The 25,735-nt window shown below is 42.3% G+C and overlaps 1 protein-coding gene across 10 annotated transcripts in view; it reads left to right on the top strand.

The window, feature by feature from the left end:
* SPECC1 (sperm antigen with calponin homology and coiled-coil domains 1) overlaps positions 1 to 25,735 on the top strand; it is a 256,463-nt gene that overhangs the window by 192,951 nt on the left and 37,777 nt on the right. For 4 of the 10 annotated variants that reach the window (XM_081115997.1, XM_081115999.1, XM_081116001.1 and 1 more), the window contains 5 exons: positions 11,583 to 11,728; positions 12,770 to 12,870; positions 15,317 to 15,398; positions 18,243 to 18,399; positions 23,054 to 23,156. In XM_081115997.1, the coding sequence (XP_080972123.1) occupies positions 11,583 to 11,728; positions 12,770 to 12,870; positions 15,317 to 15,398; positions 18,243 to 18,399; positions 23,054 to 23,156 (589 nt within the window). The other 6 variants (XM_081116005.1, XM_081116006.1, XM_081115998.1 and 3 more) reach the window with 4 other exon arrangements.

Below are 25,735 nucleotides of genomic sequence, written 5' to 3'. Positions count from 1 at the left end.
CTTTTCTTTAACACAGTATGTTTCTCTTTTGATTTTCCAGTGATTTGCAAACCTACCTCCCAAATCCAGCTGTTTAATCCCTTATTGCAAAACACTTCAAACTTTAGAATTGACACCAATCCAGAACATGGCATATTACTGAAATCCTGTAGGCTTCAGTGTGTTTATTACCCTATCATTGCATTGGGCAGGACTTCAGACAACTGCCAGGGCTGGTTTCTTGTCTGATTCCATGCTTCTCTAGCAAACTGCCCCTTCTAAAGAGTTGACTATTTAAAGTTACTACTGGCTGATGGCTTAGCCGCTTCCGGAATCTACCACATGATCAAGACTTGAAACCAACTCATACCCTCAGAGGTCCTGAAGTGACGTAATGTTTCCTTCTTGACTGAATGGGGTCTTGACTGAAACTCAATTTCACTTTGACAGTCATCTAATGAGAACTCAAAAGTCATTCTTGGTTCAGGCACAGTCAAGAACTTGCAGAAAATTCTCTGATGAGGTCTTCCAAGTACAACCAAGAGAAGGTAAGAGCATCTGAAAAGCACCTTGATTGTAACATGGGATTAACTGATTTAAATTCTCATTGTGCATGTACCAGCATTTGAAGGAATACAGTAGGCTAGTAGGAGGGCAAATGAAGTTCAAATTTATTACCAAGAACTCAATAACTAAGACAAAGTGGACTATTAAATAACTTAGTATTTTAGATAGTTTGAAAACTTAGCTCATTATGATCATCAGTCCTGCTATGTTTTCAAAGGCATTTTTACTTTAGAGTCAGAATAACTGAAGTTGAGGTATATGGGAAAATGAAGCTTGAGTCCCAGACCCAGCTCCTTCCTCTTAAGTGCGGAGGTCAGAGCAGGTCGTTTTTAAGGCCCCGCAAGCTCTGCTGTTTTCTGAGACTGGTTGGTCAGCTGGTCTTTCTCTGACAGGAGAGTCGGGAGCTCAAGTGCCAGCAGCACCTTCTTTCCAGTGCAGTAGCATTTCCATAGTTCAGCTGGGCTATGGGCCTCATCTTTCTCTTCCAGAAATTTGAACAAGCCAGTATAGTTTTTGTGGACCTGAAAGTGATATGTTTTGCTGGCTATGTACAAATGAACAGATGAAAGGATAATAAATAACTTTTCAACTCTGGCTTCTTCCAGTTTTGAACCATTAAGGGAAAGACACTGAAGTGAAAACTTCCATTGAGATTAAAACATCTGACCTTTTTCCTGGAGCACTGAGTCCTGGGGCCTGGCAGACATAGAGAACACACATGCAGTGCGACTTAATGACTTGATGGGTCACGTACAGTCTTTTTCCAGAAGGGTGTTGTTGATGAGCAGTACATGACACAGGCCCCTCAGACAGCAGCAGGGAAAGACCCATGTGTTTTCTCAGAAAAGACCATTAGTTTTAGGATGACTTACTCGGTTTTTATTGTGTTTGTCATACGACACCAATAAGCACCCATGGAAAGCATCTCAAAAAAGATCATTAAAAACACTAACCATCTGTGCCTAATTAACCGTATCAGTTTCTAAAATAGACTGTCTAAGCTTCAAAATGTGTATAGCTTGTAGCACTGGTCCTTGTGTTGTCCCCTCTGATGTGAGCAGCATGGCTGCATATCACTGCCCGACTCTTTGGAATTGGCTTTTAACTCTGTGTGCACAAGTGTATTCTGCCCTGATGTCAGTCGTGTGCCTGTGCCGCCCTTTGTGTTGTTGTTACGGCTGCAATGTGTCACAGCTGCCCACCCTGTATTCTGTGGTTGCCACGGAAAGGAAATGTGTGGAAGTGGGAAGTACAGATTCTTGTCACTAAGTTGTCTCTTCCAGCTCTCTTGCTGCAGATGCTTTGACACAGCATCTCTGGCTCTGGTGTAAGGGACCAGTTCTTACGGAGACTGCTAAGCAGTTTCTGGGCAGACCTCACATCAGTACTTTTAATTTCCAGGGGCCTATGGCATTTTATTTGGTCAGTGTAGAAACTAGTCCTCTGGTACCCCACAAGCTAAGTCTTTCACTCTTGTACTACTTATTTTTTCATAGCTAAATTTGCATTTATGGCATTAGATACATAGCCCATAATTCTAAACAGCTCTGTCTGTTACCCTGTTCCCCAGTTCCCATCTTCCCAGATTTGCTTTGGAATGTGTGGACATGAGTTTCCCTTAGGCCTTAAGGATTTTTACACTGTAATAATAAAAGAAATATTTTTCTTTTTTGGGCTTTGACTATTGGACAGTAGAGGGAAGCAGGAGCCACTGTAAATTTCAGAGAGCCCAGTTTTGTTATCCTGGACATCTCTACCTTACCAACACAACTGTCTGTTGGTAAAGAGCTAATGAAGAAACCTTGTAATGGCATTTTGAAGTCTTTAGCATTTTCCCTCTCTGAAGACTTTTGACTTCCAAGAAAATTGGAACAGTAGGAATTCAAGCATGTTAGTCCTGTTGTGGATATTAGCTTTACCCTGTGGGACGGTGTTAGTGTCAATACTTAAATTTATAGACTAAGATCATGTTGCATTAAGAAACTCCTTTACCAGCCTTTCCCCTCCCATTTCTATTTTCACAGCTCCATGGTCTCTGTCAGCTAGCAGAGCATTTGATGGAAGACAGACCCAGCCCTTGCCATGATGGGAAACTACAGCCATTGCTGTTTGAAAGGGGGAATGTAGAGGAGAAATTACCTCTTTATAGAGCCTGATTGTCTCCTTATAGCATCCACTGTTTCACACAGTCATTGCAATCAAGTCTCTTTACCTTTTTTCTACATTGTTGAAATCAACTCATGCACAAAGATAATTCTTACTCTTTTTTTCCCCTTTCTCAGAAGATTCAGCGGTCTTTATATGGAGCATAAAATGAAATTCTGAAAAACACACACACAAAAGAAACAAAGTACAAGTCTTATGAAAAATTTTGGTGCACAGCTAGCGTGTTTGAGAGCAGTGGCATAGCAAGTTCAGGTGCTGATGGAGGCAAGCAAGCCATGCTTGTGTTTCACTTTGTGGAGTTATTTTTATGCTTCCTTTGAATATGGTGTCTGATAATCTTGGAATTAACACTATTTAAGGCAAGAGAGGAGGCCGTCTGTGTGACATCTCATTCTGAAGGAAGCTCTGCTTTCTTTATAGCAAGGCTTGACCACACCTTCAGGCTGGGTCTGGCTTCATTACCTCATCTGAAACAAGCCACCCACTGAGTTTCAGTTTGATTTCCAAAATTCTCCGCTGGGCTCCGCATAAATAGATGTCTGGTTGATAATAAAGGATGTAGTTAAACCAGATACCTTAATGCAGTGACAATGCTAATTGGAATCTAGCTGAAAACAACTACAACCAAAGCCTCATGAATAAAACTTACCCTGGAAACTTAAAAGACTTTTTAAATCCAGAAGCATAAAGTTCAAAGTGTGATTTTAAACTTTTGGAAAGACATGCATTTGTGAAGATCTGTACCAGTTCAGTGAATGCTACTGCAGTTCACATGTGAGGAATAGTGTCAGGTCCAGATGTGTCAGGTCGTTAGCAGCTCTGTTATCCAAAGGACACGACAGGAGTGACTGTCTGATCCGAGGAAAAATAGGAACAGGATGCTCTAACTCAGGAGGATGTTGGGGGTGTCGCATTGGAGGCCTACTGGATAGAAATTTATACATTGGGAGAGCTTTACCTCAGATTGAGGATTCTTAGAATGAGATAAAATTCATTTGCCGAGTGTTTTCAAATATAAACGATAGGAAGAGTTCAACCTCAACTTTAACTGCCCGGCTGTATTTGCACCCCATGTTTTGCTCTGTTTTTACTCTGGGGTCTGTGGGATATTTTTATATGTAAGCGTTTATGAAGTACCTAATAAATGTTACTATTTAGAAGAGTCTGTTGCCTGATTTTTTTTTTCAATCACTGGCCACGTTTCTGCAGGGCCTTTATGTCCTTCATTCTCAACTTTCTAGTGCATATAGTTTCAGTAGTTTAAAGCCATGTCAGATAACTAGGACTTGCGGTAGTAAGCTGGACTTCCAATACAGGTTTAGATGGGAGGTTGATTTTAAATACGAATGTCATTTTGTTCATGATTTTATTATTAGAACAAGAAAGCAAGGAGCAAAAATACTAATTTTGTATAATTTTTAAAGCAAATTATTGGAAAATATATCACATGAAATTTGGTCTAGATTTGTCTTAAAATTTAAAAACAGATCATTTGGTGTTTTAATGTATTGGATTTCTTCATATGGAGTAATATTTAGGTAAACTGGTAACAAAATGGAGATGTATAAAGAAAAATATTAATCTTTCTTGCCCTCTAGCACCACCCTGTAAGGTAATCAGTATTCGGAGTATATATATATATATTTTTTACCTCTCCCTTTATTCATGTAAATATACATATATATGCCTATATATGGTTAACATATTTTTACAAAAATGGGATTATATTCTATAATTACTCTGCACGTTCGCGTTTCACTTACCAAATGTAGCATGGGCATCCTTCCCGGTCAATATATTGGAATTTGACTCATTTTAATAACTGCACGGTATGCTAGAGGATGGAGTGCCCTAGAATATTCAAATATTGCCATACTGATAAACATCTAGGTTATATTTTCTAGTTTTGTTCTTTCCAGGTAACATCATAATAATCCTTATTCATATAGCTTTATGGACTTGTGTTTTCTTTTGGTAGGATGGCTTCCTGAAAGTGTGACTGCTGCATTAGGGAACATGCACCCCTTTCATTTTAATGCACCAGGTGACTTACCTGAGACGTGCCATTTCACTCTTGATGAGAGTGCCTCTTTATACACAGCCTTAGCAGCTGCAGGTAGTCTTCGTCTTGATTTTTGCCAATAGGGTAAGCAAAGAATGCAACCTCATTAGTGCTTCAATTTGCAATCCCTCTGTTGAGAACTGCTAGTTTAACACGCCGATTGTTTTTCTCTTACCAGCTTATAAATCAGTATTTTATTAGGATGTGTGTTTATCCCCGTATAGTTTGGGTCTTTTGGCTTTATCATCTTTGTCATGGAAAATTGTATATTATGTAATACAGTCTGTCGGTATTTTCCCTTACTGTACTTTGTTTTTGTTTAAGATTTTCCCCTACCCTAATCTTGCACAAATAGGCTATTACCTTTTCTTCATCTGTTTTACACACACGCAATCTTCCTTTCTTTACTTAGTCTGACATGAGGTACAGGTCTTTTTCTTCCGCATAACAGCCGACGTGCATACCAGCACCGTTTGCTACCCAAATCGCCCTTTCCCGCTGCCCTGGCCTGAAAGGCCGGTCTGTTGTTCAGTCCATCTGTACGCAGACACTTTTCCAGTATGCCTGCATTTCTTTTTCTCTTGAGCTGGTTCTACTTTTAAATATTTTAATAGAAGTGGTAGATTGCTGATACCATTTTTAAACTGGTCTTTTCACTTTATTATTTCCTTGAATTTTATTGTGTTTGTGTTCTCAAGGCAAATGCTTTAAGTTTCTAATTCTTTTTCCTGTCATAAATTCACAAACACCTGTTCTCCCTTGAGCTCAGTTACTCTTTTCACTTGTATGTGAAGATTCTGCTTCAACCTAGACTCACTGTGCCTGACTCCTTTAAAATATCTTCTTATGTATGTATCTTCTTATACTAGGGAAAGTCATGTTACCTATCAGAGACACAGGAGCTCAGGTCGAGTACGGAGGAATAGGTGCTGCTGGGGGAAATTCGTGTGTGTCCGGTGTTTCCTGTTTGGTGACACTGGAAGGTGGGAGCCAGCTTTCTAGGTCTAGTTTTGTTTGACCTGTTGTCTGTTTTAGGACATGTACTGTGGCTTTCCTCCTATTCCGCCCCTTTTTGCTACTGTCCTTTGTGTCTGGGATAAACCATCCCTGGCCTCCTGGGACAGTCATATCTTACTGTCACGGATCCTTGGCAGGAAGAGCCTCCACATGCTGTCTGGGCATCGTACCACTCCCAGCCTGGCCCTCTGGTAGAGGGGACATTAGCAGGATTTTCCCGTATCTTCCTTTTCTTTAAAGGGAACTGATTAGTATTTTTTTTCCCTATTTTCCCCCTTACTCTCTATGTAGCAGAAATTCTTCAAAGTCTAAGGCAACTGGATATCTTTCTGTAGTTTCCAATACTGATGAAGGATTTCTATGATATATTTCTTTGATTCTTATGTTGGAATTTGGAGATTAAGATGCTTGTGTTCAGATTATCATCTTAGCCTGTTTGTTTTTATTGTCATATGTGCTTACATTGAAATTCAAAGTGAAACTCAAAACACCGTTTGACACCTGAGAGACAGAAGACTGATTAATTTGTCTTCACTCTAGAGCTACAAACTTCTTTTAGATTTGTTTAGTGCATAGCAATAAGAAACCTTTTGAGAAAATTATACTTTGGATAAGGGCATAGAGTGAGCAAAGGCACAAAGGCAGGGCATAAAAAAAAAAAAAACGTCAGGTGGCAAGGCATATAGTTTGAAAGCCAGGTGGGCGGAGGCGAGTCATAGAATGTAAGTCTCTGTCACACTGAAAGGCCTGGAGCCAGGCTTCTTCACTGTCAGAAACCCATTGTAGACGTGATTGACACGACTGGTCGTCCTTACAAGCATTAATCTCCAGGTAGCAGTGGTGTAATGTGACTTTTCCCAAACACAGTTCACCTTTGAATACTATAAAAATAATTATAAGAGTTCATGTGTTTTTGGATCAAAATAAACAACAGAAAGTGGTGTCCTTTATGATAAAGTAAGTGCTGTAGGAAACCAACACTTATAGACTGTTCTGTAACCAAGCAAGGAAAGCAAGAAGTAGATAATAGATAACATTTTAAAAATAAAATATATATATAAAAATCATAATGAAAGATATATGAGGTAGACCAGCAGTCACTGAGTGGACGACATGGTTCATGAGAAATACATCTCCTGCCCTGGGTTCCTGCCTCAGACACTCTCGCCTACAGCTGTCATTCTCAGGAATGGAGTTAAACTCTCAGCTCTAAGTGGAGTTACACTCTCAGCTCTAAGTGGAGTTACACTCTCAGCTGCCACTTCCCACGAGTATGTTATTGCATAAAAATAAGAGCAATGAAAAAATATTGGTAGTATTTTTCTTAAATATATGTTAAATACATTCATTTTTTTAAGTGAGAAAGGCACACCCTCTTTATTTTTTGTTTTTATTGATTGATTGATGTTAGCGAGAGAGAGAAATACCAATTTGTTGCTCCACTATTGAAGCATCATTGGCTGATTCTCTTGTGTGCGTGACTGGGATCAAACCCGCAACCTTGGTGTATCGGGATGATGCTTTAACCAACTGAGCTACCTGGCCAGGGCTCTCTATGTTAAATAAATTTAAACAAGAAGTACCATCAGAATTTTTTTTTTAGAACCCTCTCACAGGACAGCGGTGCATTATCAAAAGTTGAGAAAGGCATGGCCGTGCGGAGCTGGATTTGCATTCCAGACACACCATTTACAGGCTCCTTGATCTTTGTCAAACATTTCTTCCAAAATATCAGAGTTTTGTGGGAAATTCAATTAGATAATGCTGTTAAGACACGTGATACTTGTGGAGTTACATCATACATGTGTTTTTTGTGGAAATCAGCCGTCGTGGTCTTCTCACATGCGGCGGGGCTGGCGGCACCTCGCTGCGGCTGTTGGAGACGTGGCCCCGGAACACGGCGGCTGTCTCTGCGATGCGCCCGAGGAGAGAAGCTACGTGCCGGGGGCGCACCGGCGCGCTAGGCTTACTCAGCGATGGCAGATGCGTATTCGGTCGTATTTCCAAAACACAAAAGCTGTATTTCAGGTGGTTTAGATTGGCCTTAGAACCTGCCCTCTGTCTTAGGAGTCAGTCGCTAGCCTTGAACAAATGTTTCCCCAATAGGGTAACTTGCAGTTTTCCGTTTATTTCATGAATTTGCTATAATACACCTGGCCGTGTGCTTAAACATTTAGTATCTTTTATAGAAGGCAGAGATGTAATACAGTTAACCCGTGAACAACACTGGTGTTAGGGCCACAGTCAAGAACCTGCATGTTACTCTGACTCCCCCAGAACTTAACTATGCATAGCCCGCTATTGACTGGAAGCCTTACCAGTAACATAAACAGTCGATTAACATGTATTTTGTAAGTTATATGTATTACATACTGTATTCTTACAATAAAGTAAGCTAGAGAAAAATGTTATTAAGAAGATCATAAGGAGAAAATATGTTTTTCTCTGTAATTACTTTTCTCTATATTTATTGAAAAAAAAATCCACATATCAGTGGACCTGCGCAATTCAAACCCATGGTTAGGGGTAAACTGTACTTCATCTGTTGCTGGGGTTGTTACTGATTGATCCTAAGTAATTCTAGGATAGGCTGATGCAATGAATGTCAAGCCTGTTTATGATTAAAGTACTAGTAACTGTTTTCTATGGTTCTTCAGTGCAGGCTTTCTTTTGTGAACCCATGCATTCGCGCGCGCACGCACACACACTGTTACATAACATGGTTTGGCATTTAGACTAGCAGCTTTTCTGATCTACTTAACTTGCAGAGTTTTCTCATACTGACTCTTGTTGTTCCAGCCAGCAGACTGACTGTGTCTTTGGCTGTCTGGAGGCAGGAGGACTGGGAACTGGTTCGTGTAGCCTTGCAGTTTTCTAATGGGGTCCGAACGAGTCTTCCAACTTATCATATAGTGTTTTGAATCACAGAGAAACTTGGATAATTGAAGGGAATACTTCAGCAGATATAGAATTTCCATTTTATTCTTACCAGAGAATGAAATGAAAATGAATTTTTAAAATGATCTTCCTTTGAGGAGGGGTGCCCTAAGTTTCTACAAGGCCCTTTGATATTTATTTATTTAATTTTTTCAATTACATTTGATATTCAATATTATATTAATTTCAGGTATACAGCATAGTGGTTAGACAGTCATAAACTTTACAAAGTGTTCCCCTGTTATTTCTAATACCCAACTGGCACTGTACATACCTATTACAGTATTATTTACTATATTTCCTATGCTATTCTTTACATCCCCATATTTTGTAACTGCCAATCTATGCTTCTCAATCCCTTCACCTTTTTCACCCAACCCTCAACCCTCCTCCCTTCTCGCAACCAACAGTCTGTTCTCTGTGTCTGTGAGCCTCTTTCTGTTTTGTTTATTCATTTGTACTATTCTTTAGATTCCACATATAAGTAAAATCATGTTGTATTTGTCTGTCTTTGGCTGGCTTCCTTTACTTAGCATAATACCCTCTAGGTCCATCCATGCTGTTGTAAAGGGTAAAATTTTGTTCTTTTTTATGGCTGAGTAATAGTCCATTGTACACATGCACCACAGCTTTTTTATCCACTCATCTGTTGATGAGCACTTGAGTTGCTTCTATAGCTTGGCTATTGTAAAAAACGCTGCTATGAACATAGGGGTGCATATATTCTTTCTAATTAGGGTTTGGGTTTCTTTGGATATATTCCCAGAGGTGGAATCGCTGTGTCATAAGGAAGTTCCATTTTTCATTTTTTGAGGACCCTCCATACTGTCTTCCATAGTGGCTGCACCCGTCTGCATTCCCAACAACAGGGCACGAAAGGTCCCCTTTTGTCCACACCCTCGCCAGCACTTGGTTTGTTTGTTGATTCTGACAGGTGTGAGGTGGTATCTCTTTTAAAAATGGGCAAAGGACCTAAATAGGCACTTCTCCAGAGAGGACATAGAGATGGCCAGGAGACATGAAAAGATGCTCAGCATCACTGATCAGAGAGATGCAAATTAAAACCACAGTGAGATAGTGAGTTATTTAAATGGATGAGTGGGAGGGTCTCCCACTTTGCCTCTGATCTTCCTAAGAGTGGCTGGGACAGAAATAGGAGATATTTTTTCTGCTCATACCTAACCTGATTTTATCTCTCTGTATATACGCCATCTGATTTTATTCTATGTAACACAACAGGGAAAATACAAAATCAAGCCCATTTGATAAAAAAAATAATTTAAACCCACCCCCTACCAGTTTCTGAAATGCCTACTATTTTCTTCAAAAGACATCATCAGTTTACTGATTTTTATTTTCATTTTCATTCAGAAGGAGCTGTGGAGACAAGAGTGTAGAGCAGTGTAACATGTTTTAAGTTCTGTTTCATTTTAAATTCTTCTCTTCGTGTTTACAGATCAGCAGAAGAAAGCTTAGAGAATTAAGGACGAGTAAATTCAATCGCAGAGGCTTATGAGTAGCTAGGTTAACTTTTAAAAGATCAATAGATAAATATTTTTAACTTCCAGCAGCCATATTAAAACACCCTGCCAGGAGGTCTTTTTGAGCCGTCCTCATAAGTTGTCATCAGCTTACACAACAGCTGTGGGAACTGATACAATGAAAAGAGCAGCGGTTTAGCTGGCCGGTGCGGCTCGGGCCGAGCGAGTCCATGCTCCAAGAGGCTGCTGGTTCTGTTCCGGGTTTCGGGCTCAACCCCCAGCAGGGGGGCATGCAGGAGGCAGCCAGTTGATGTTTCTGTCTCTCCCTCTCCCTTCTCTCTGTAAATTCACTAAAAAGATTTAAAAAAAAAAAAAAAGAGAGCCGTGATTTAGAAATTAGAATGTTGGGAGATCATTCCCAGGGAGATTAAATGACAGGCTAACGTCCCCGGCATGGGGAAGCCATGCATGAGCCGACCGAATCAGATGCTGTCTTTGAAAGGTTTCTGTGAGTCTGTGCTCAGATTTAGAAACCACATTCAGAACCTGCCAGGGAAGTTTGGGTGGGAGCCGAGCGGCAGCGTTACTGCAGAATACCCTTGCCATTCTCGCTCTCGGAGGGCAAACAGTGTAGGAGTCGGGATTCTGTTGTACATACAGACCATAGTCTGGTTGGTTTAAGTAGGAAGGTATTAAATGGCTTGCAGGGTGTTGGGAGGGCTGAAGAAACAGATTCTAGGTTGAGCTTGCAGGAACAACTTCCCAGAGTCACAAGGCAGGACCGGGCGACCAGGGGAGCCTGCCGGCCCAGGTGGGGGGCACCCTGCCTCTGCTGCCGTCCCGGCAGAGCGGACGCCCGCGCCCTGCCTCCCTCTCCCTGCGCAGGACCCACTCCAGGCCTGGCCGCGGCTTTCTGGATGATGGAACTTATATCATATCTGGAATCCTAGTTGTAGGGAGTCCTGAGATGTCATCTTCCCAATCTTTTTACCCCAGATGGGCTTGGAACACACATTGACAAGCCAATTGACTGTCGTCCATGGACAGTAAGCTAAATATTTATGATGAATAACGTTTGTGGGGTTTTTTTGCAGTTTGCCGAGTAGACTCACATTCTTTTTTTTAGAACTAATGATGTTCTAAATATCAAAATACTTTTCTGGCCATTCCCAAGAAAACGTCTGTGATAAAAACTGAAAGCAGCACCTACGTTATTTCCCAAAGATGCAAAGCTAATACCGAAAACAGGGTTTTGAATTTGGGATTCTCCTTCCAGATATGTGGGTTTTCTCCACCTTGGTTCTGTTTCCATACGCGTCTTTCCCCCATTGGACATCCTCCGCCTCTCCATTGATTTGCTCTTTACTGTGCAGACCTGTGCATGAAGAGCCCGAGCCTCCCGAGGTTGATGCTTCCGGCCGGTGGCATGGTGTCTACGTCAGCAGAGCCTCCCCAGCACCTTTGGAGCCTGCGACCACCGTTAAGTCCCTTATCAAGTCATTTGACTTGGGACGCCCAGGTATTTAATCATTTTGTTTTATAGGCAAACTCAAATTCACACCAGCGCCCCAAATATCAAGCCTGTCTTTACTCCACACTCACCCCAAATTGATGCAATCACAAGGGTTCTTTTAGATTATTCCACAGGAAGCCACTGTATACAAGAGACGTGCTACAGCCCGGCTGCAGCCCCAGTGAGACGATGATGGGCAGTCTCCTCTTCCCACCTCTTCCTTGCCTGCAATTTCTGCCTTGTCACCTTCTTTTCCTGCCTCTGTGTCCATTAAATTCAGGTCACTACTATTTTATTTGCCTTCTGCAGTCTGGTGAGAATTAGCAGGTCAGCCAGGCACTTCATGTCCTGGGAAATGCACTGAGTCCTTGCATTCAGCTCTCCTGTGGTGCCCCTGGCCCACCTCATCTTGCAACGTGCAGTTAGACTTTTCTGTACCTGGTCTTGTCTTACCTGTGATCCCCTGTGCTGATCTGTCATTCCTGGCCCTAGTACACTCCCACCTTTGCTGGAATGTCTGGCTGACTACACACATAAGTATAGTAAATAGAAAAAGCCGAGTGTGCATCTGTCCGAAATAACAATATATTCTTCACTTGACTCCAAATAGGCTTGTGGTTCTGGAAGACCGGAGTAATAGCTAATCTTAGGTTGTTTTCTCTGGTAAAATAGTTCACAGCCAAATTAGATTAAGATTAGGCTTCAGATATTGAAAGATGTGAAATCTCAGTGACTGCATTCAGTCTATGAAGATGGGAAATGAATTAATAGTGGTTTGTGCAAGAATTTTCCTGTTCCTTATTGCCGTAGGAGCCTCGTTACATGTTTTTTCTTTCCTCGTGTGCCCTGTGTCTAAGACCAACCCCATTTAGTTAATTCCTCTCCTCTCTTTCCCCAATTCAGCACTAGTCCAGAGGAGAAAAGAGTATACATAAGACTTTATAAACAGCATGGGATACTTTTGTAGTTGCCAGAAAAGTAACAAGTCAGGAACTGTTATTTGCAGTTCTGAATTTACCAACATAAAAATGTTCCCATCTCTTGCAGGTGGAGCTGGACAGAATATTTCTGTCCATAAGACCCCCAGAAGTCCCTTGAGTGGAATACCAGTGAGAACTACCCCAGCAGCTGCTGTTTCTCCAATGCAGGTATTAAAAGGATTGCGTGTGGGCAGTGGGCAGTGTCATGCGTATTATAACAGTGTCTTCTATACAAGCAACAAAAGCGAGTAAAAACTAATTGGTTTATTTTTAATAAGCCTAAAATAATAATAGTTTAACTTTCATTAAAATTTACACTTTTGGCTCAGCGGTTGAACACTGACTGACCTAGGATCTAGGAGATTGTGGTTCGAGTCCAGGTCAGGGCACATGCCTGGGTTGTGGGCTCGATCCCCAGTAGGGGATGTGTGGGAGGCAGCCGATCAATGACTCTCTCATCACTGATGTTTCTGTCTCTCTCCCTCTCCCTTCCTCTCTCTGAAATCAATAAAGACACATTTTTTTAAAAAAATTTACACTTGTGATGCCTAATAAAGACCCAAGAGAGACAGTATACACTTCATACAATTTTGGTAACTTTTTTGTTTCCCATAACACTTTTGAAATTTTCAGTAAATGAAGATGGTAATTTTTACTAGGAATGAACATTGAACTAGCTGTTTTTCTCAAAGAATTGTTTTTTTAATATCCTCAAAGAGAGAATGTTTGCAGTTTATAAATTCCGAAGAGTTCACTGGATGCAGCCTATCCCCTGTGCTGTCTCCTGAAGATTTTAGACCAAAGCTTCTTGGCATTTTCCAAGATGGGGCTTTTGATGTTATCAGTGGCATTCATCCCTCCGCTTTCCTGAGCTAAGGTTGATGCTCTTATTAACAGATTCTATTCTGTGGTGTCCTTAGTAGCTATGTATGTTGTTTGGGATTTGTTAAGCTTTTTTTTTTTAACTTCTTTGCCCTTGAAGGTATCTTCTACCACCTTATATATAAAACCAAATAAAACAATTATTTACTTTATGATAATCAAATTTATTGAATAAAACTGAAACTGGTCATGCTTCATTTTTACTTATTTTTATTCAACTATAAATACTAGTTTTCTGTAAATGTTTAACAGCTGACCCTTTGATAGGGGGCGGGAATCTAGATTTGCACTGTTTGCCAATTTCTGTGGTGTAAATATTACCATCATTGCCGAGAGAGAGAGAAGCCACCTGGGTGGAGAGAGGCGCTGGAGGAAGAGATTACAGACAGAGGAAGAGAGGGGTCCGGCCCCAAGCCCTCCCAGCCACTGCCCAGTGGGTCCTGTGAGCTAGGCCCTAGCTGAACTACCCTTGTCAGAGTCTGTAGCCAAGAAGAGTTATTACTGCCAAACCCTGCTCAAGTTGCAGAATTATGAGCAAATAAATAATTGTTTTTAACCCCACCACATTTTGTGGGGCTCTATGTTATGCAGCAGGACGTAATTGAAATAGTTTGTTTTAAATTTAAACAATACACATTGTTTACTTAAGGAAACTGGATAAATACCACTGTTTTTTAATCCATTCATCTGTTGATGGACATTCAGGTTGTTTTCACCTCTTGGCTCTGGTGAGTAATGCTACAATGAACCTGGCCATGCAGGTGTCTCTTCAAGGTCTTATTTTCAGTTTTTTTGAATATATACCCAGAAGTTGGATTCCTGGGTCATATGGTAGTGCTATTTTTTTAATCCTCTCTCAAGGATATGTTTGTTTATTTTTGGAGAGAGAAGAAGAGAGAGAGAGGGAGAAATCAATTGGTTGCCTAAGGATATGTTTATTGATTTGTAGAGAGAGGAGGAGAGAGAGAGAAATCAGTTGGTTGCCTCCCCTACACGCCTTGACCAGGGATCGACCCAGCAACCTAGGTATGTGCCCTGACTGGGAATTGCACCCGAAACCTTTTTGGTATACAGGACGATGCTCTGACCAGCTGAGCCACCTAGCTGGGGCTGGTAGTTCTACTTTTAATGTTTTGGAGAAACTACTGTTCTCCATGGTGGCTGCACCGTTTTGCATTCCCACCAGCAGTGCACCAGGGTTTCGGTTTTTCCACATCTTGTCTCCACTAGTTATTTTATGTTTTGTTTTGTTTTGTTTGTTGTTGTTTTGTAATGACCATGCTAACAGGTGTGAGGTGATATCTCATTGTAGTTTTGATTTGTATTTCCCTGATGATTAGTGATGTTGAGCATTAAAACACAGTGTTTTTACACATATCCTTAGTGATGTTGGCCATTAAAACACAGTGTTTTTACACATATCCTTGAATAATACATAGAATACTCCAGGAAGATATCCACAGAGCTGATTAACAATAATTACCCTCACAGAGAAGAACTGGGCTATGGGAGTGAAAGGGGGGAGACCTTCGTTTAACTGTATGTCTTTTCTGGTCCTTTTGAGGATCATACCAATTGCATTTATTATCTATTCAAACTAATCAGTTGTTTTCAAAGCTCCCCTGGTGATGCTAGTGAGCTTGAGAACTGTTGTGCATACTGTGTGCACACATCTTGCTTGTGCTGTCCCTGATGTCACAGTTCACCTGTGCTGGTGCCCTTTGGTTTTTAGAGGCATTCAACTTACAGCGGTGTCCGGCCGGCCAGCAAAGGAGTAGCTCAGCGCTTGGATCTCCCAGACCTGCCCCTCTCAGGTAAATCATCTTCAATGTGGAAAGCTTTCACTTACTTTTTTGTGGGGTTAACTTTTGTTCTTTTCTTTGCATGAACTGAGCTTAAGAAAATAATTAGTGGCATTTATTCCCAACGGTTTCAAGCTCTAAGTGTGTGTGTCGTGAGCATGGTTAAAGCCTGTTTCCTGATAGTTGCACATCTCCGAGGGCATGTGTCTGGGAGAAATGTCAGACTTTTGGGAGGTGGTTTTTGTGGTTTGTTTTTTACTGAATATCAGGAGAGTATCTTTAAAAGTATTTTAAGAAAAAATCTGATTCTGAAGGTCTGTTGCTTCCATAATTTCTAAAATATGCCTCTTATGAGATATTTTGGTCTTTGAGTATAACCCTCTTTCACATATTGTTAAAATTCCCACCTCGATGGGGAGGTGCTGGCTGTAACAAGTCCTCACAGTGTCCCATGTTCTCTCCTGCGATGCCTCCTGTGCTGAAGGCAAGTGTGGCGTAGCAGTTGGGGGGGACACAGGAGTGGGACTGCCTGGGTATAAGGCCTGGCACTGCCACCTGCAGTCCAGCTTCGGCCCAGTTATTCCACCTTGTACTGTGGTTCCCTCATCTCTAAAGTACAGAAAATGCCATCTGCCTCACAGGACGACTTTAAGGGATGAGTGGATTTGGCCCCGTGGCTGAGCCCTGTGGAAGTGTCGGCTGTCCCACCTTATCCACTGCTCTCTGCCACATCAGGTCACCTGCCAGCACAGAGAGGCATTGGCAGCAGGTTAAGGTTGTCCAGAGTATACACCTTAGCAGTTTATGTGCATGTCTGTGTGTCTCTGTTGTGAGGAAACAAAATGGTAAGAACACTAAATGACTGTACTTACTGGTGCCTGTGGGAAGGAGAGAAAGCCAAAAATTGGGATTCTTTTTAAGTTAAGACAGAATTTCTGTAACAGGGTGTGAACAACAATACATTCCTACTGAACTTCTTTTAGATCATGGTCAAACATGGACAGATTTATTCTTAAAACAGTTATTTCTGTGAGACAAGTTTCACTCTTTGATTGTGAGTTCTTTTACCTGATACCTTATTTTTTCTCTTCTGAGTTTTGTTTTCTTTTTCATGGAATTAAGGATCTTAGACTCAGATAAATACTGACATTGAGAATTTACACATTAGCTGGGCCTATTGCCTGTAGTTTACATATGAGATTCAAGCCCTAAAGAGAGTAACCGATTTATACCAGCCACACTGATTTTGAATGACTCCAGGGCCGGGATGGGAGTTTTCAGCATTTTTTCTCAGCATGGCCTTTTGGACATGAGGCTGGTGATTGCTCTGATCCGCAGCTCCCTAAAGAAGTGATAAAGGTTTACATGGGACTTCAAGTCATAGTAATGATCTGCAGGAAGAAGGAAATGGTGACCAAAGACCGATGGGTGGTCCAAGGTCAGTGAAAGAGAAAACGGGGTGAGCGAGGCCCAGAGCAGGCTATTCCCAGCCGGCGGAGTGACCCTGTGCTGGGAATGGAGGGAGGGCGAGGCCGAGCACTGGACGCCCACCGGCTTTGCACTCTGCACACGTGCTGAGCGGTGTAGTAGGGAGCAGCTGAACACGCAGGGCTGGCATCTTAGGCAAGTCTTTCTATAATTGTGGTAAAATGCCTGTGACGCACATTCATTACCGTAACCATTTTCAAGTGTACAGGTGAGCTTTTGGTCATAATATTTGTGTCTTTTCCATTCTTCCAGCTTTAAAATTTCCATTTGTGTAGAGAAACCATTCTTCTAATTGACAAGGAAGTACTGACGCTGAGACCACAACAGCTGTTGCCTTGAAGTACATAGTTCATTTTCAGCGCCCCTCTTTGCCCCACCAGGCACCTGTCTACCTGGATGATTCTGTTTACTGAAAAGGATTACACTGAAAATTGCTTGCTTTCAGGCTAGCCTTACCAACACTGAGGTCATCAGAAGCTGCAGAGATGGGATTAATGTGCTGTTGTGTTGTTTTCTTTAGTGATGTAAACACTGTTTTCCCCTCTTCTTCCAAGCTAATTAGCCTCACTCCCAATTTTGCTACCCATAATTGGTGGCTGTTAGCTGTACAAATATTATTTTCTTCCATGACTATTTATGGTATCCTAGAAGGTGACCATGGGGTCGCCTGTGGCATTGAGCAAGTCACTTCATTCTCTGAGCTCCCCTTTCCTCTGTAAACACAAACTAGATAGTCCAGAAATCTCCTCCCAGCTGACACCTTTGTGGTCCGTTAAGAAATGTCACCTGGAGGATTCAGCCTGTTTTGTTACCTATTTAGACTCAGGCTAATGGAGTGGAGCCTGAAAAGAATTCCTTTTACTTTTTGGCAGTCCAGGCCCTGTGATTGTAGTGGCTTTTTCTCCTGTAAAATAGTTACCGTTCTTGGTTCCCAGCTTTCTTTCTGCTGCCACCTGTGACCTGATGATCCCATTAGGTGTCTTCCTCTTCTCAAAGGCCCCCCGGTGAAGCCCAAGCACTGACTTGGGGACAGACTGGCTTCGTGGGCATCGGCTACGCAGCTGCACAGGCTCTTAACAAGGGCGGATGTTCCGTGCGCTGCGGTGCTGTCTTGAAATTCATAATAACTTTTGAACAAGGGGCTGATTTGGCATTAGTCCCTTTGACTTATGTGGTCAGTCCTGCCCCAAGAATCCTTTCCAGAAAATATCATTTCCCTATTTGCAGTTTTGTTACTTATCCAGAAATGACATCTACTACCTATTTGTACTGGGAATAAAATGGGAATTGCACTGTACTTGAGAAAAAAGTGTGATGACCAGTCAAACCTCTCTCCTTCAGGAAAAGGTACTTATGTTGTCCACACAGGTCTTCTGAAGGGAAGAGCCGAGGACCTGAAACCGGACCCTTATCTCCGCAAGAGTCCCTCACTGGAGTCGCTGAGCAGACCCCCTTCTCTGGGCTTCGGAAGCACTAGACTGCTGAGCACGTCCACTGGGGGCTTGAGACCACAAAGCAAACTAAGGTACCATGTTTTAAACAGTGAGGAATTAGAAAGGCCCTGGGCCAATAGCCTTGTATTCTTCCTTCTGTTTTATCCCTTATGGTCAATTTACTTCTGCACATATTTCCTGAATGAAAACGATGAAGACACGTGCCTGCCTTCAGCAGGAGAGCAGGGCTCCGCGGTAGTGCTGTGCGGAGTGACGTGAAGGGCTGTGGAACAGGAAGGCTGGGCAGTTCTTGGGGGTGGTTGGCTGGATCAGCACGGCTCCCTCGGGGGAGGAAGCAGCGTTTCTGCTCGCGACCTGCAGGTGTCCTGAGGAGCTGGGCTGGAGCTCAGGGACACGTGGTGGTTTAGTCTGGCCTGTGGGCTTTAGTAGGGTGGGGAGTCTGGCGTGTGTGTAGCAGGCTTTCCATCAGTATTGGCTGGGAAGTGGGTACTGAGGGTTTCGCACCTGGAAAGGCAGGCTGGAGCCACAGTGCGAATGTTCTTCATGGCCGGCGTGAGGTGCTGGCGCTGGCTTGGTACAGCAGTGGGGACCCACTGAGTGCAGAGTTCTGTCTTGGATGTGTAGTGGTGGTGGTACAGCAACAGTGGCATGTGAGAAGGGCTGGAGGGCATTTCTAAGTTGTTTAGGGAGAACTTCAGCAGCGGGCGAGGGATGAGGTGGGAGGGAGTGGAGGGCTGCTGGGGCGGCACTGAAGGCCTGCCTCTGCTCTCACGTCTGTGCCACCGCCTCCCTCTCCAGTGCTCCTGGTGACCTCTTTCAGCTATTCCCCAGCCTCCGTCCTTCCTGCTTCTCCGACAGGAGTCAGTCTTCTAGAACACTGTGCTTCCTGTGCCGAGCGTATCAGAAACCTCCCCGACTCTGTTGTCCACACTTCCGGCCAGTCTTCCAGATTCCCCGCAAGTTAGCCCCACCCCAGCCCATGTGCCAAAGTAACTGAGCCCCCCTACGGCAAAGCCTGTTCTGTGCTCTGCCTTGCAACCTAATGCAAGTGTTTCTGACCGCTGACAAGGTTCTGGCCGAAAGTGCCTTCCTGTGTCCTCTCAGGCTCCTAAAGACTGCTGCTCCTTCCAGCTCACGCTGTGCATGAGGCTTTGTCAACTACCCTGGTAGCATCAACTCCCCCTTTCTTTGCCTTTGGCATCTTCTGCTCACTTGGGCATTTGATTCACTGTGCACGGTGTGCATGCATTCACCCTTATTTAGGCTGCAGTTTAGCGGACGCTAAATACTTAATCTTATTTCTTTATAACATTCTCAACCCACTGTGTTGTGCAACGCTCATAGCATTTCACTTAGTAAATATTTAAGGATAGGTAGGTAGATGAATGTACAGAATTGGCTGTCTTAGGAGAATGGCTTTTTAACAGCCATTACAACTGCCATTATGAATACTATAAAAGAGTTTTGTGAAAGTCTGAATAAGTTCAGCTCTTGGCATATCTTTGGGCCCAAATAAATGAAGTCATATCATTCAGAGGTTTGATTTAAAGCTCCAGGTATTACATACCAGTCTTGTTTATGTGCAAGAGAGTTAAATAATCAAAACAGGTGTTAACGACCAAAATTTGTGGTACTCTAAAATTGCTCTTTTATTTTTTTCTTTATTTTTTCACATCGCTCTTCTCTTTATGCCATATATCATACAGAAAGGCTATGTGTGTATTAATATGATATTTATACTGTACCCTTAATCATGAAAGCTTAAATCAGTGAAATTTGTTACTTATATTTATGTCATCAAGACAAACCAATGGTAGAATAGAAGTTACTTTAGAAATTGTCATCCTATTATAGTTTTTTCAATCATATCTAGTTAACTCTATTTTTTAAAGAAAACTGTTTGATAAATGTTTTAGTCATCCATTTATGCACAAACACTTTCCCAGACATTCATTCCAGTCCTGCCTAGTTTGTCAGGCCTAGACATGCAGCTCTCAGAAATGAAATAGCCCAGGCCAGGCACAGTAAACACAGGCAGAATCCCCATAACTTTGTAGTTAACAGCAACTCTGACCACAGAAACTCATGGGTTCAAGTTTACAGATATGTCAGTTAGAAGGAAAGGCAGTCATCAGATTATACAAGAAAAATTTTAATTCAAGTATAAAGTTTATCTTAAAATCTCTCTACCTTGATTCAGGTTGCCAAGGTCTAGAATCATCCCATTACTCCTTTTAAATCATTTAAAATATTTTTATTAAATGTTGGATTGATGCAAAATAATAATAAAATATGTGTAAGGTAAAAGGAATATTAAACCAATGGAGAGCCACCTGGACACTTCACCTTCTAGTTTAAGGAAAAGAAAATTAACAGCTGAAATCTCCCGTCAGCCCCTCCCATATGCATCACCTCCCTGCCCCTGCCTTGCCCTCCTACGAGGTCACTGCCATCCTGAACTTTATATATGTGTTTCCTTGCTTTTCTTTACAGTTTCACTCCATGTTATGCATACCCAAACAATATAAATAATATAGTAATTAAATTGCATATTTTGCCATTTATTTTTAATTCTCACCCGAGGATATTTTTATTGATTTTTAGAGAAAGAGGAATGGAGAGAGAGAAACATCATCAGTCAGTTGCTTCCCCTATGCGCTCTAACCGGGCATCTAACCCACACCTTTTGGTATACGGGACAATGCTCCAACCGAGCCGCCCATCCAGGGCACATTACAGTTTTGTACAGATGGAAACATTGTGGGGGTTTTTAATTCAACATTGTTCCTGCTACTCATTCAAGTTATTGCATACATCTGTAATTCATTGGTTTTTATTGCTATATAGTATTCTACTATATGAACTTACCACTGTTTATCCATTTTCCTGATGATGTACGTTTGGTTGTTTTCAATTTTTGCTGTTATAAAAAGTGCTGCTGTTGGCAGTGAAAATGGCACTGGTTACCAGCAATTGGACTTGGGTTCAGCAGCCTCAGTATACTTGGGTTCTGGCTAAGAAAGAATTCAGAGCCAAGACTCAAACTGTAAGAGAAAGTTTATTTAGAATGTCACAGAGGTAGAAGAAGTGAGCCGTAGAAACAAGTTACAGAGGCAAAAGAAGGGCCCTTGGAGCTTAGGGGAGAGAGGCAAGGAAAACCACCTGGGAGAAGGGGGTGGGGAAAGGTGCAGGTGGCCTCCATAGAGAGCCCTGCTGGGTGCTCCATCTTAAGGGCTTTTAAGGGCAGGAATTTTAGGGGAGGTCCTAGGGGAGGATCTGGATAGAATATTCATCAGCTTTCCAGGTGTTTCCTTTCAGGGTCATGGTCTCCACTGATTGGTTGGCACCAGGGCAGGGGGCATTAGTCATTGCAGTTGGTCCTGAGGTCAGCCATGGCATCATTTGTCTGATTTTGCTGTTTTTCTGGGCCTGGAGCTGAACCATAACTGTAGCCAAGATGTTATCCCTAGGGGTTAATGCTTAAGGGAGTGGTCGAGCAAGGGCCCACATGGGAGTTGCATGAGGTCACTCTCGGCTTCTTTTCCCTCCTCCAAGGGGATCCTACTGCATGATTAGGGACATGCCAGGGGAGGAAGGGCAAGGGGAGAGTCCGAACCACATGACCAGCGATATGAAAGGTCAGGGGTCTAAACTGTATAACCAGTGATAAGCTAGGGGATGAAAAGTTACCCTGGGGGCAAGGTCCTTATTTTTCCAGGTTTGCCCATTGCTAGGTACCCAGGGCTTTCTGCCCTGATGACCTTCTATACCTGGCCCATTGTCCTTGCTCTGCTCCTGTCTGTCTAACTGCTGACCACACTGCTGTGAACATTCTTGTGCCCCAGTGATGTATTCACCCAGGAGTACGTCCTGCTGCTCTTGCGCCCCGGAGATGCCCTGCGCTGTTCTTGCTCCGTCCCTGGGCCCCTGCAGGCAGGGCAGGGAAATGCAGGCTGTCCCAGTGGGAGGGGAGTATGATTCTTTCACGGCATTCGTCGTGGAAGAAACCGTGTGGTCTGGATTGGTTCCCTTTTTAGTATTTGGATAATTTTAGGTAGCATAAAAATTAACATAGCTGTTTATAGAAAAATTGAAGATGGGCACTTAAACCCTTGCTGCTGGAATGCCATGGTGTTTAGCAAAATCATTTCCTTTGGCTGAACAGGGACTCAGAACTGAGTTGATGAGCTGAGGAGTATGAGTATCACCTTTGGAATGTGCAAAGCCCCCCTTTTGAGTCATTTTTACTGATTTTTGCCTTTCCACTTCCATTCCCATGACCTCCCCAATAAGCAGCCAATCTAATGTTTTTAAAGTGCACTTCTAACCTACCTTTGTATGATGTGTAGATATAGGTGTGGCCCTAAGACGTGCTTTTTTCTATATGTGTCTTAATTAAAGTGATACTGTACTTAAGCAAGCAAATAAAAGGCTAGGTGGCTAGAGCAACATATGGATTTAAAATTTTTTTTTAAAAACACCTATTTCTAGACTTCTAATAGCCAAGAAACACAATCTCATTTTTCTTTCATTATAAAAATGAAACATTTTAAAATGTTGAGACATTATAAAAATGTATTGCTAATGGGACTGGTTTGGTTGTTTTTCTTTAGAGTCTTTGGAATGGCCTAGACTTTTGCTTTTCTAATCTAATTATTTCTTATATATTTGAGGGTTCTAAAACCTAGCCTCCTCTCTTTACTGTGTGCTCTTCTCTTCAACTAGTTTGGAAAGAAGAGATCCTCTGGCTGCCTTAGCCCGGGAATACGGTGGCTCGAAGCGCAATGCTCTCCTGAAATGGTGCCAGAAGAAGACAGAAGGCTATGCGGTAAGAGACGGTGTCAGTGTGTGTTCCGTGTGCCCGTGCTCAGGTAGGCCAGTGGCACGTCCTTGTCATCTTCCAGGGCTGCCAGGCAGAGTTTGCTTTTGTGCGCGGCACAGAAGTGTCCAGACAGAGAGGCAGGTGGACCTGGAAGCCGGTCTGCGCTCCATCCAGCAGACGCAGACTTCAGTGCAGAAGGGCTGTGGGAAGGGCTCCTCTGCTTTGCTCAGGGGAGATGTGAACTCCCCGCCAGTGCACCCAGCAGGCCGCTTTGACCTAAGGACACAACTTTTGTTGGATCATCTTCCCAAAAAGAGTGCCTTTTCCTAATTCACATGAAGGTCCCACAGACCTGAGCCCTCAACTTTCCTTGATTGCTTTAAGAGCTGTTTGCATTTAGTTTAGGAATTTCAGTACCGGGACAGGGTTTGTTTTCTGTGAAAGTTAGACAAGAAAGTAATGTCTAATATAAGTTTAAATCAATGTATCAAATATAAATATAGTTTCACAAACCGTGAAGTGAAAACCCTGCAGTCACCACTCACATGCAGAAATCGAGCACTGCTGGCCCCACAAACCTCGCAGGCGACTCTGATCACAACCCTCACAACTCCCAGGCTCAGCTGTTGCCCCCAATTATCCCTTAGAGCTTCCTACAAAGGTATGCATCCCTAAAGGGTGAGCTAGTTTTGCCAGCATTTGAACTTTATAAAATGATATTTAAAACTGTAATATTTGCACCTGGCTCCTTTCACTCAGTATTAAGATTTCTCCCTATAACTTGTTGCATATAGCTTTAGTCTTATCCATATCCACGTAAACTATAGATTGACCCTTATTTCTGTTGCATAGAGCTACAGTTTGTTCATTTTCGTCACCATTTAGTAGCCTGTTACCATATGATTATATCATAATTTACCCATCCATTACTGATGGATGGATGGTTATTTCCAGCCTGGGGCTATTATAAATAGTGCTGGTGTCTCTTGCACACGTCTTTGGAACACATGTGCTCATTCCTCCTGGATCTGTCACTGATGGAATTGCTGGGTCAAGAGGTTTGCATATATTCAAGTAAGTGTAGTATGTAGTGGCAAACATTTCTGAAGCAGTCATACCATTTACCTCCCAACAGCAATTTGTGAAAGATCTCTTTTTAAAAAATATTTGGTGGTGTCATTTTTACTCCTGTCAGATGGGTGTGTGGTGCGCTCTCACTGGGCTAGGACCTACTTTTCTCACCTGGCGAAGGGTGGAGTACCTTCTCATGCGCTCCCTGGACACACAACTAGTCTCTTCTGCATGTGCCTGCTCAGGTCTTCTGTACATTTTTAAAATCAGTTGTTTTTCTTTTCCTTATTTCTTTCAAGAGTCCTTTCTACATTCTGGGTACAAGTCCTTTGTAAATAGGTATATAATTGCAGATAACTTCTCCTGGGTGGCTTGAATTTTTGCTTTTTTTGTTGAACAAAGTTCTTAAGTTTAATTAAGTCTAATTTATCAGTCCTTTCTCTAATGGTTAGTGCTTTTTGTATGCTGTTTAAGAAGTTGTTGTCTATTACAAGGTCATGAAAATATTTTTCTGTGTTTTCTTCTAGAAGCTGGATTATTTTACTTTCCCATTGAAAAGACACCCTCTTTAAATAGACACCCAGTCCCTTCTCACTCATCCCAGTGTTCCTGTACCTTTGCCCCATTTTGTTAAAAATTCTAAAAATGCAGGCACCACAATTCTCCTTTCCCAGCCTTGAGTGTTTAGGGTGGTAGGGTCAGAGGAAGAAAGAAATGAGCATGAAAACAGGCCCCGCAGGGCTGGGATTCTCTTGGTAGCAACAGCAGCCAAGTGTCTTAAAATCAGACTCTACCCAGGGACAAACATGTCTTGTATCTGTATCTTTTACATTACCTTCTTTTCACTTTCTGTCAAAAAAGAAAAAACGTTAGTCATGTTAAGGGCGCATGATAGAGGCTCTCAGAGCACAAACCTGCTTCTGACCCGTCGTTTTTCCCTTTAGCTGCCCTGTCCACGCTCTGCTCCCGAGGAGGAATTATTCAGTAGGCTGCTTCTAGTCTGGCAGAGAAAGTGATGCTTCCAGCTGTCGAGATTTTTTTGTTTTGTTTTGTGAACATCTTAAACAAGTTTTCAAAGCATTTTATGTTTGATAAAACCCAAAACTCATTTTGCCTGAAGAGTAATTTTCATTCATTGTTAAATCTCTGTAAATTTAGAGATAAATAGAAATCACATGTATCTGATTTACTCTTCATAAAATAGCCTCTGTCCAGACCTATCTGTCTAAGATGCTTCAGAAGCTCCTAAATCTCATTCTTGCGGACTTAGGAAGCCAAAAGTAAATCGTAGAAAATGCAGATGGTTCAGTCTTTTTGAAAATCAGTAGCCTCGTGCATTTCTTCTTTTATCCCACCAGTGACTATCGTGATAGATTATGTCAAAACTCCTTATGTTAACTTAATGAATTTTTATCGAGGGGCTTATTTGGGGCCAGGAAATGTTTCAGGTGCCAGGAATCAGCGGTGGTGATGGGCAAAACCTCTGCTCTCACGGCATTTACCTCCTGATGGGG

The sequence above is a fragment of the Miniopterus schreibersii genome (genome assembly GCF_964146895.1).
Source record: "Miniopterus schreibersii genome assembly, chromosome: 16".
In the NCBI taxonomy this organism is placed as follows: Eukaryota; Metazoa; Chordata; class Mammalia; order Chiroptera; family Miniopteridae; genus Miniopterus; species Miniopterus schreibersii.
The sequence above is the reverse complement of the archived record's forward strand: the minus strand, read 5'-3'. Positions and strand labels throughout refer to the sequence as shown.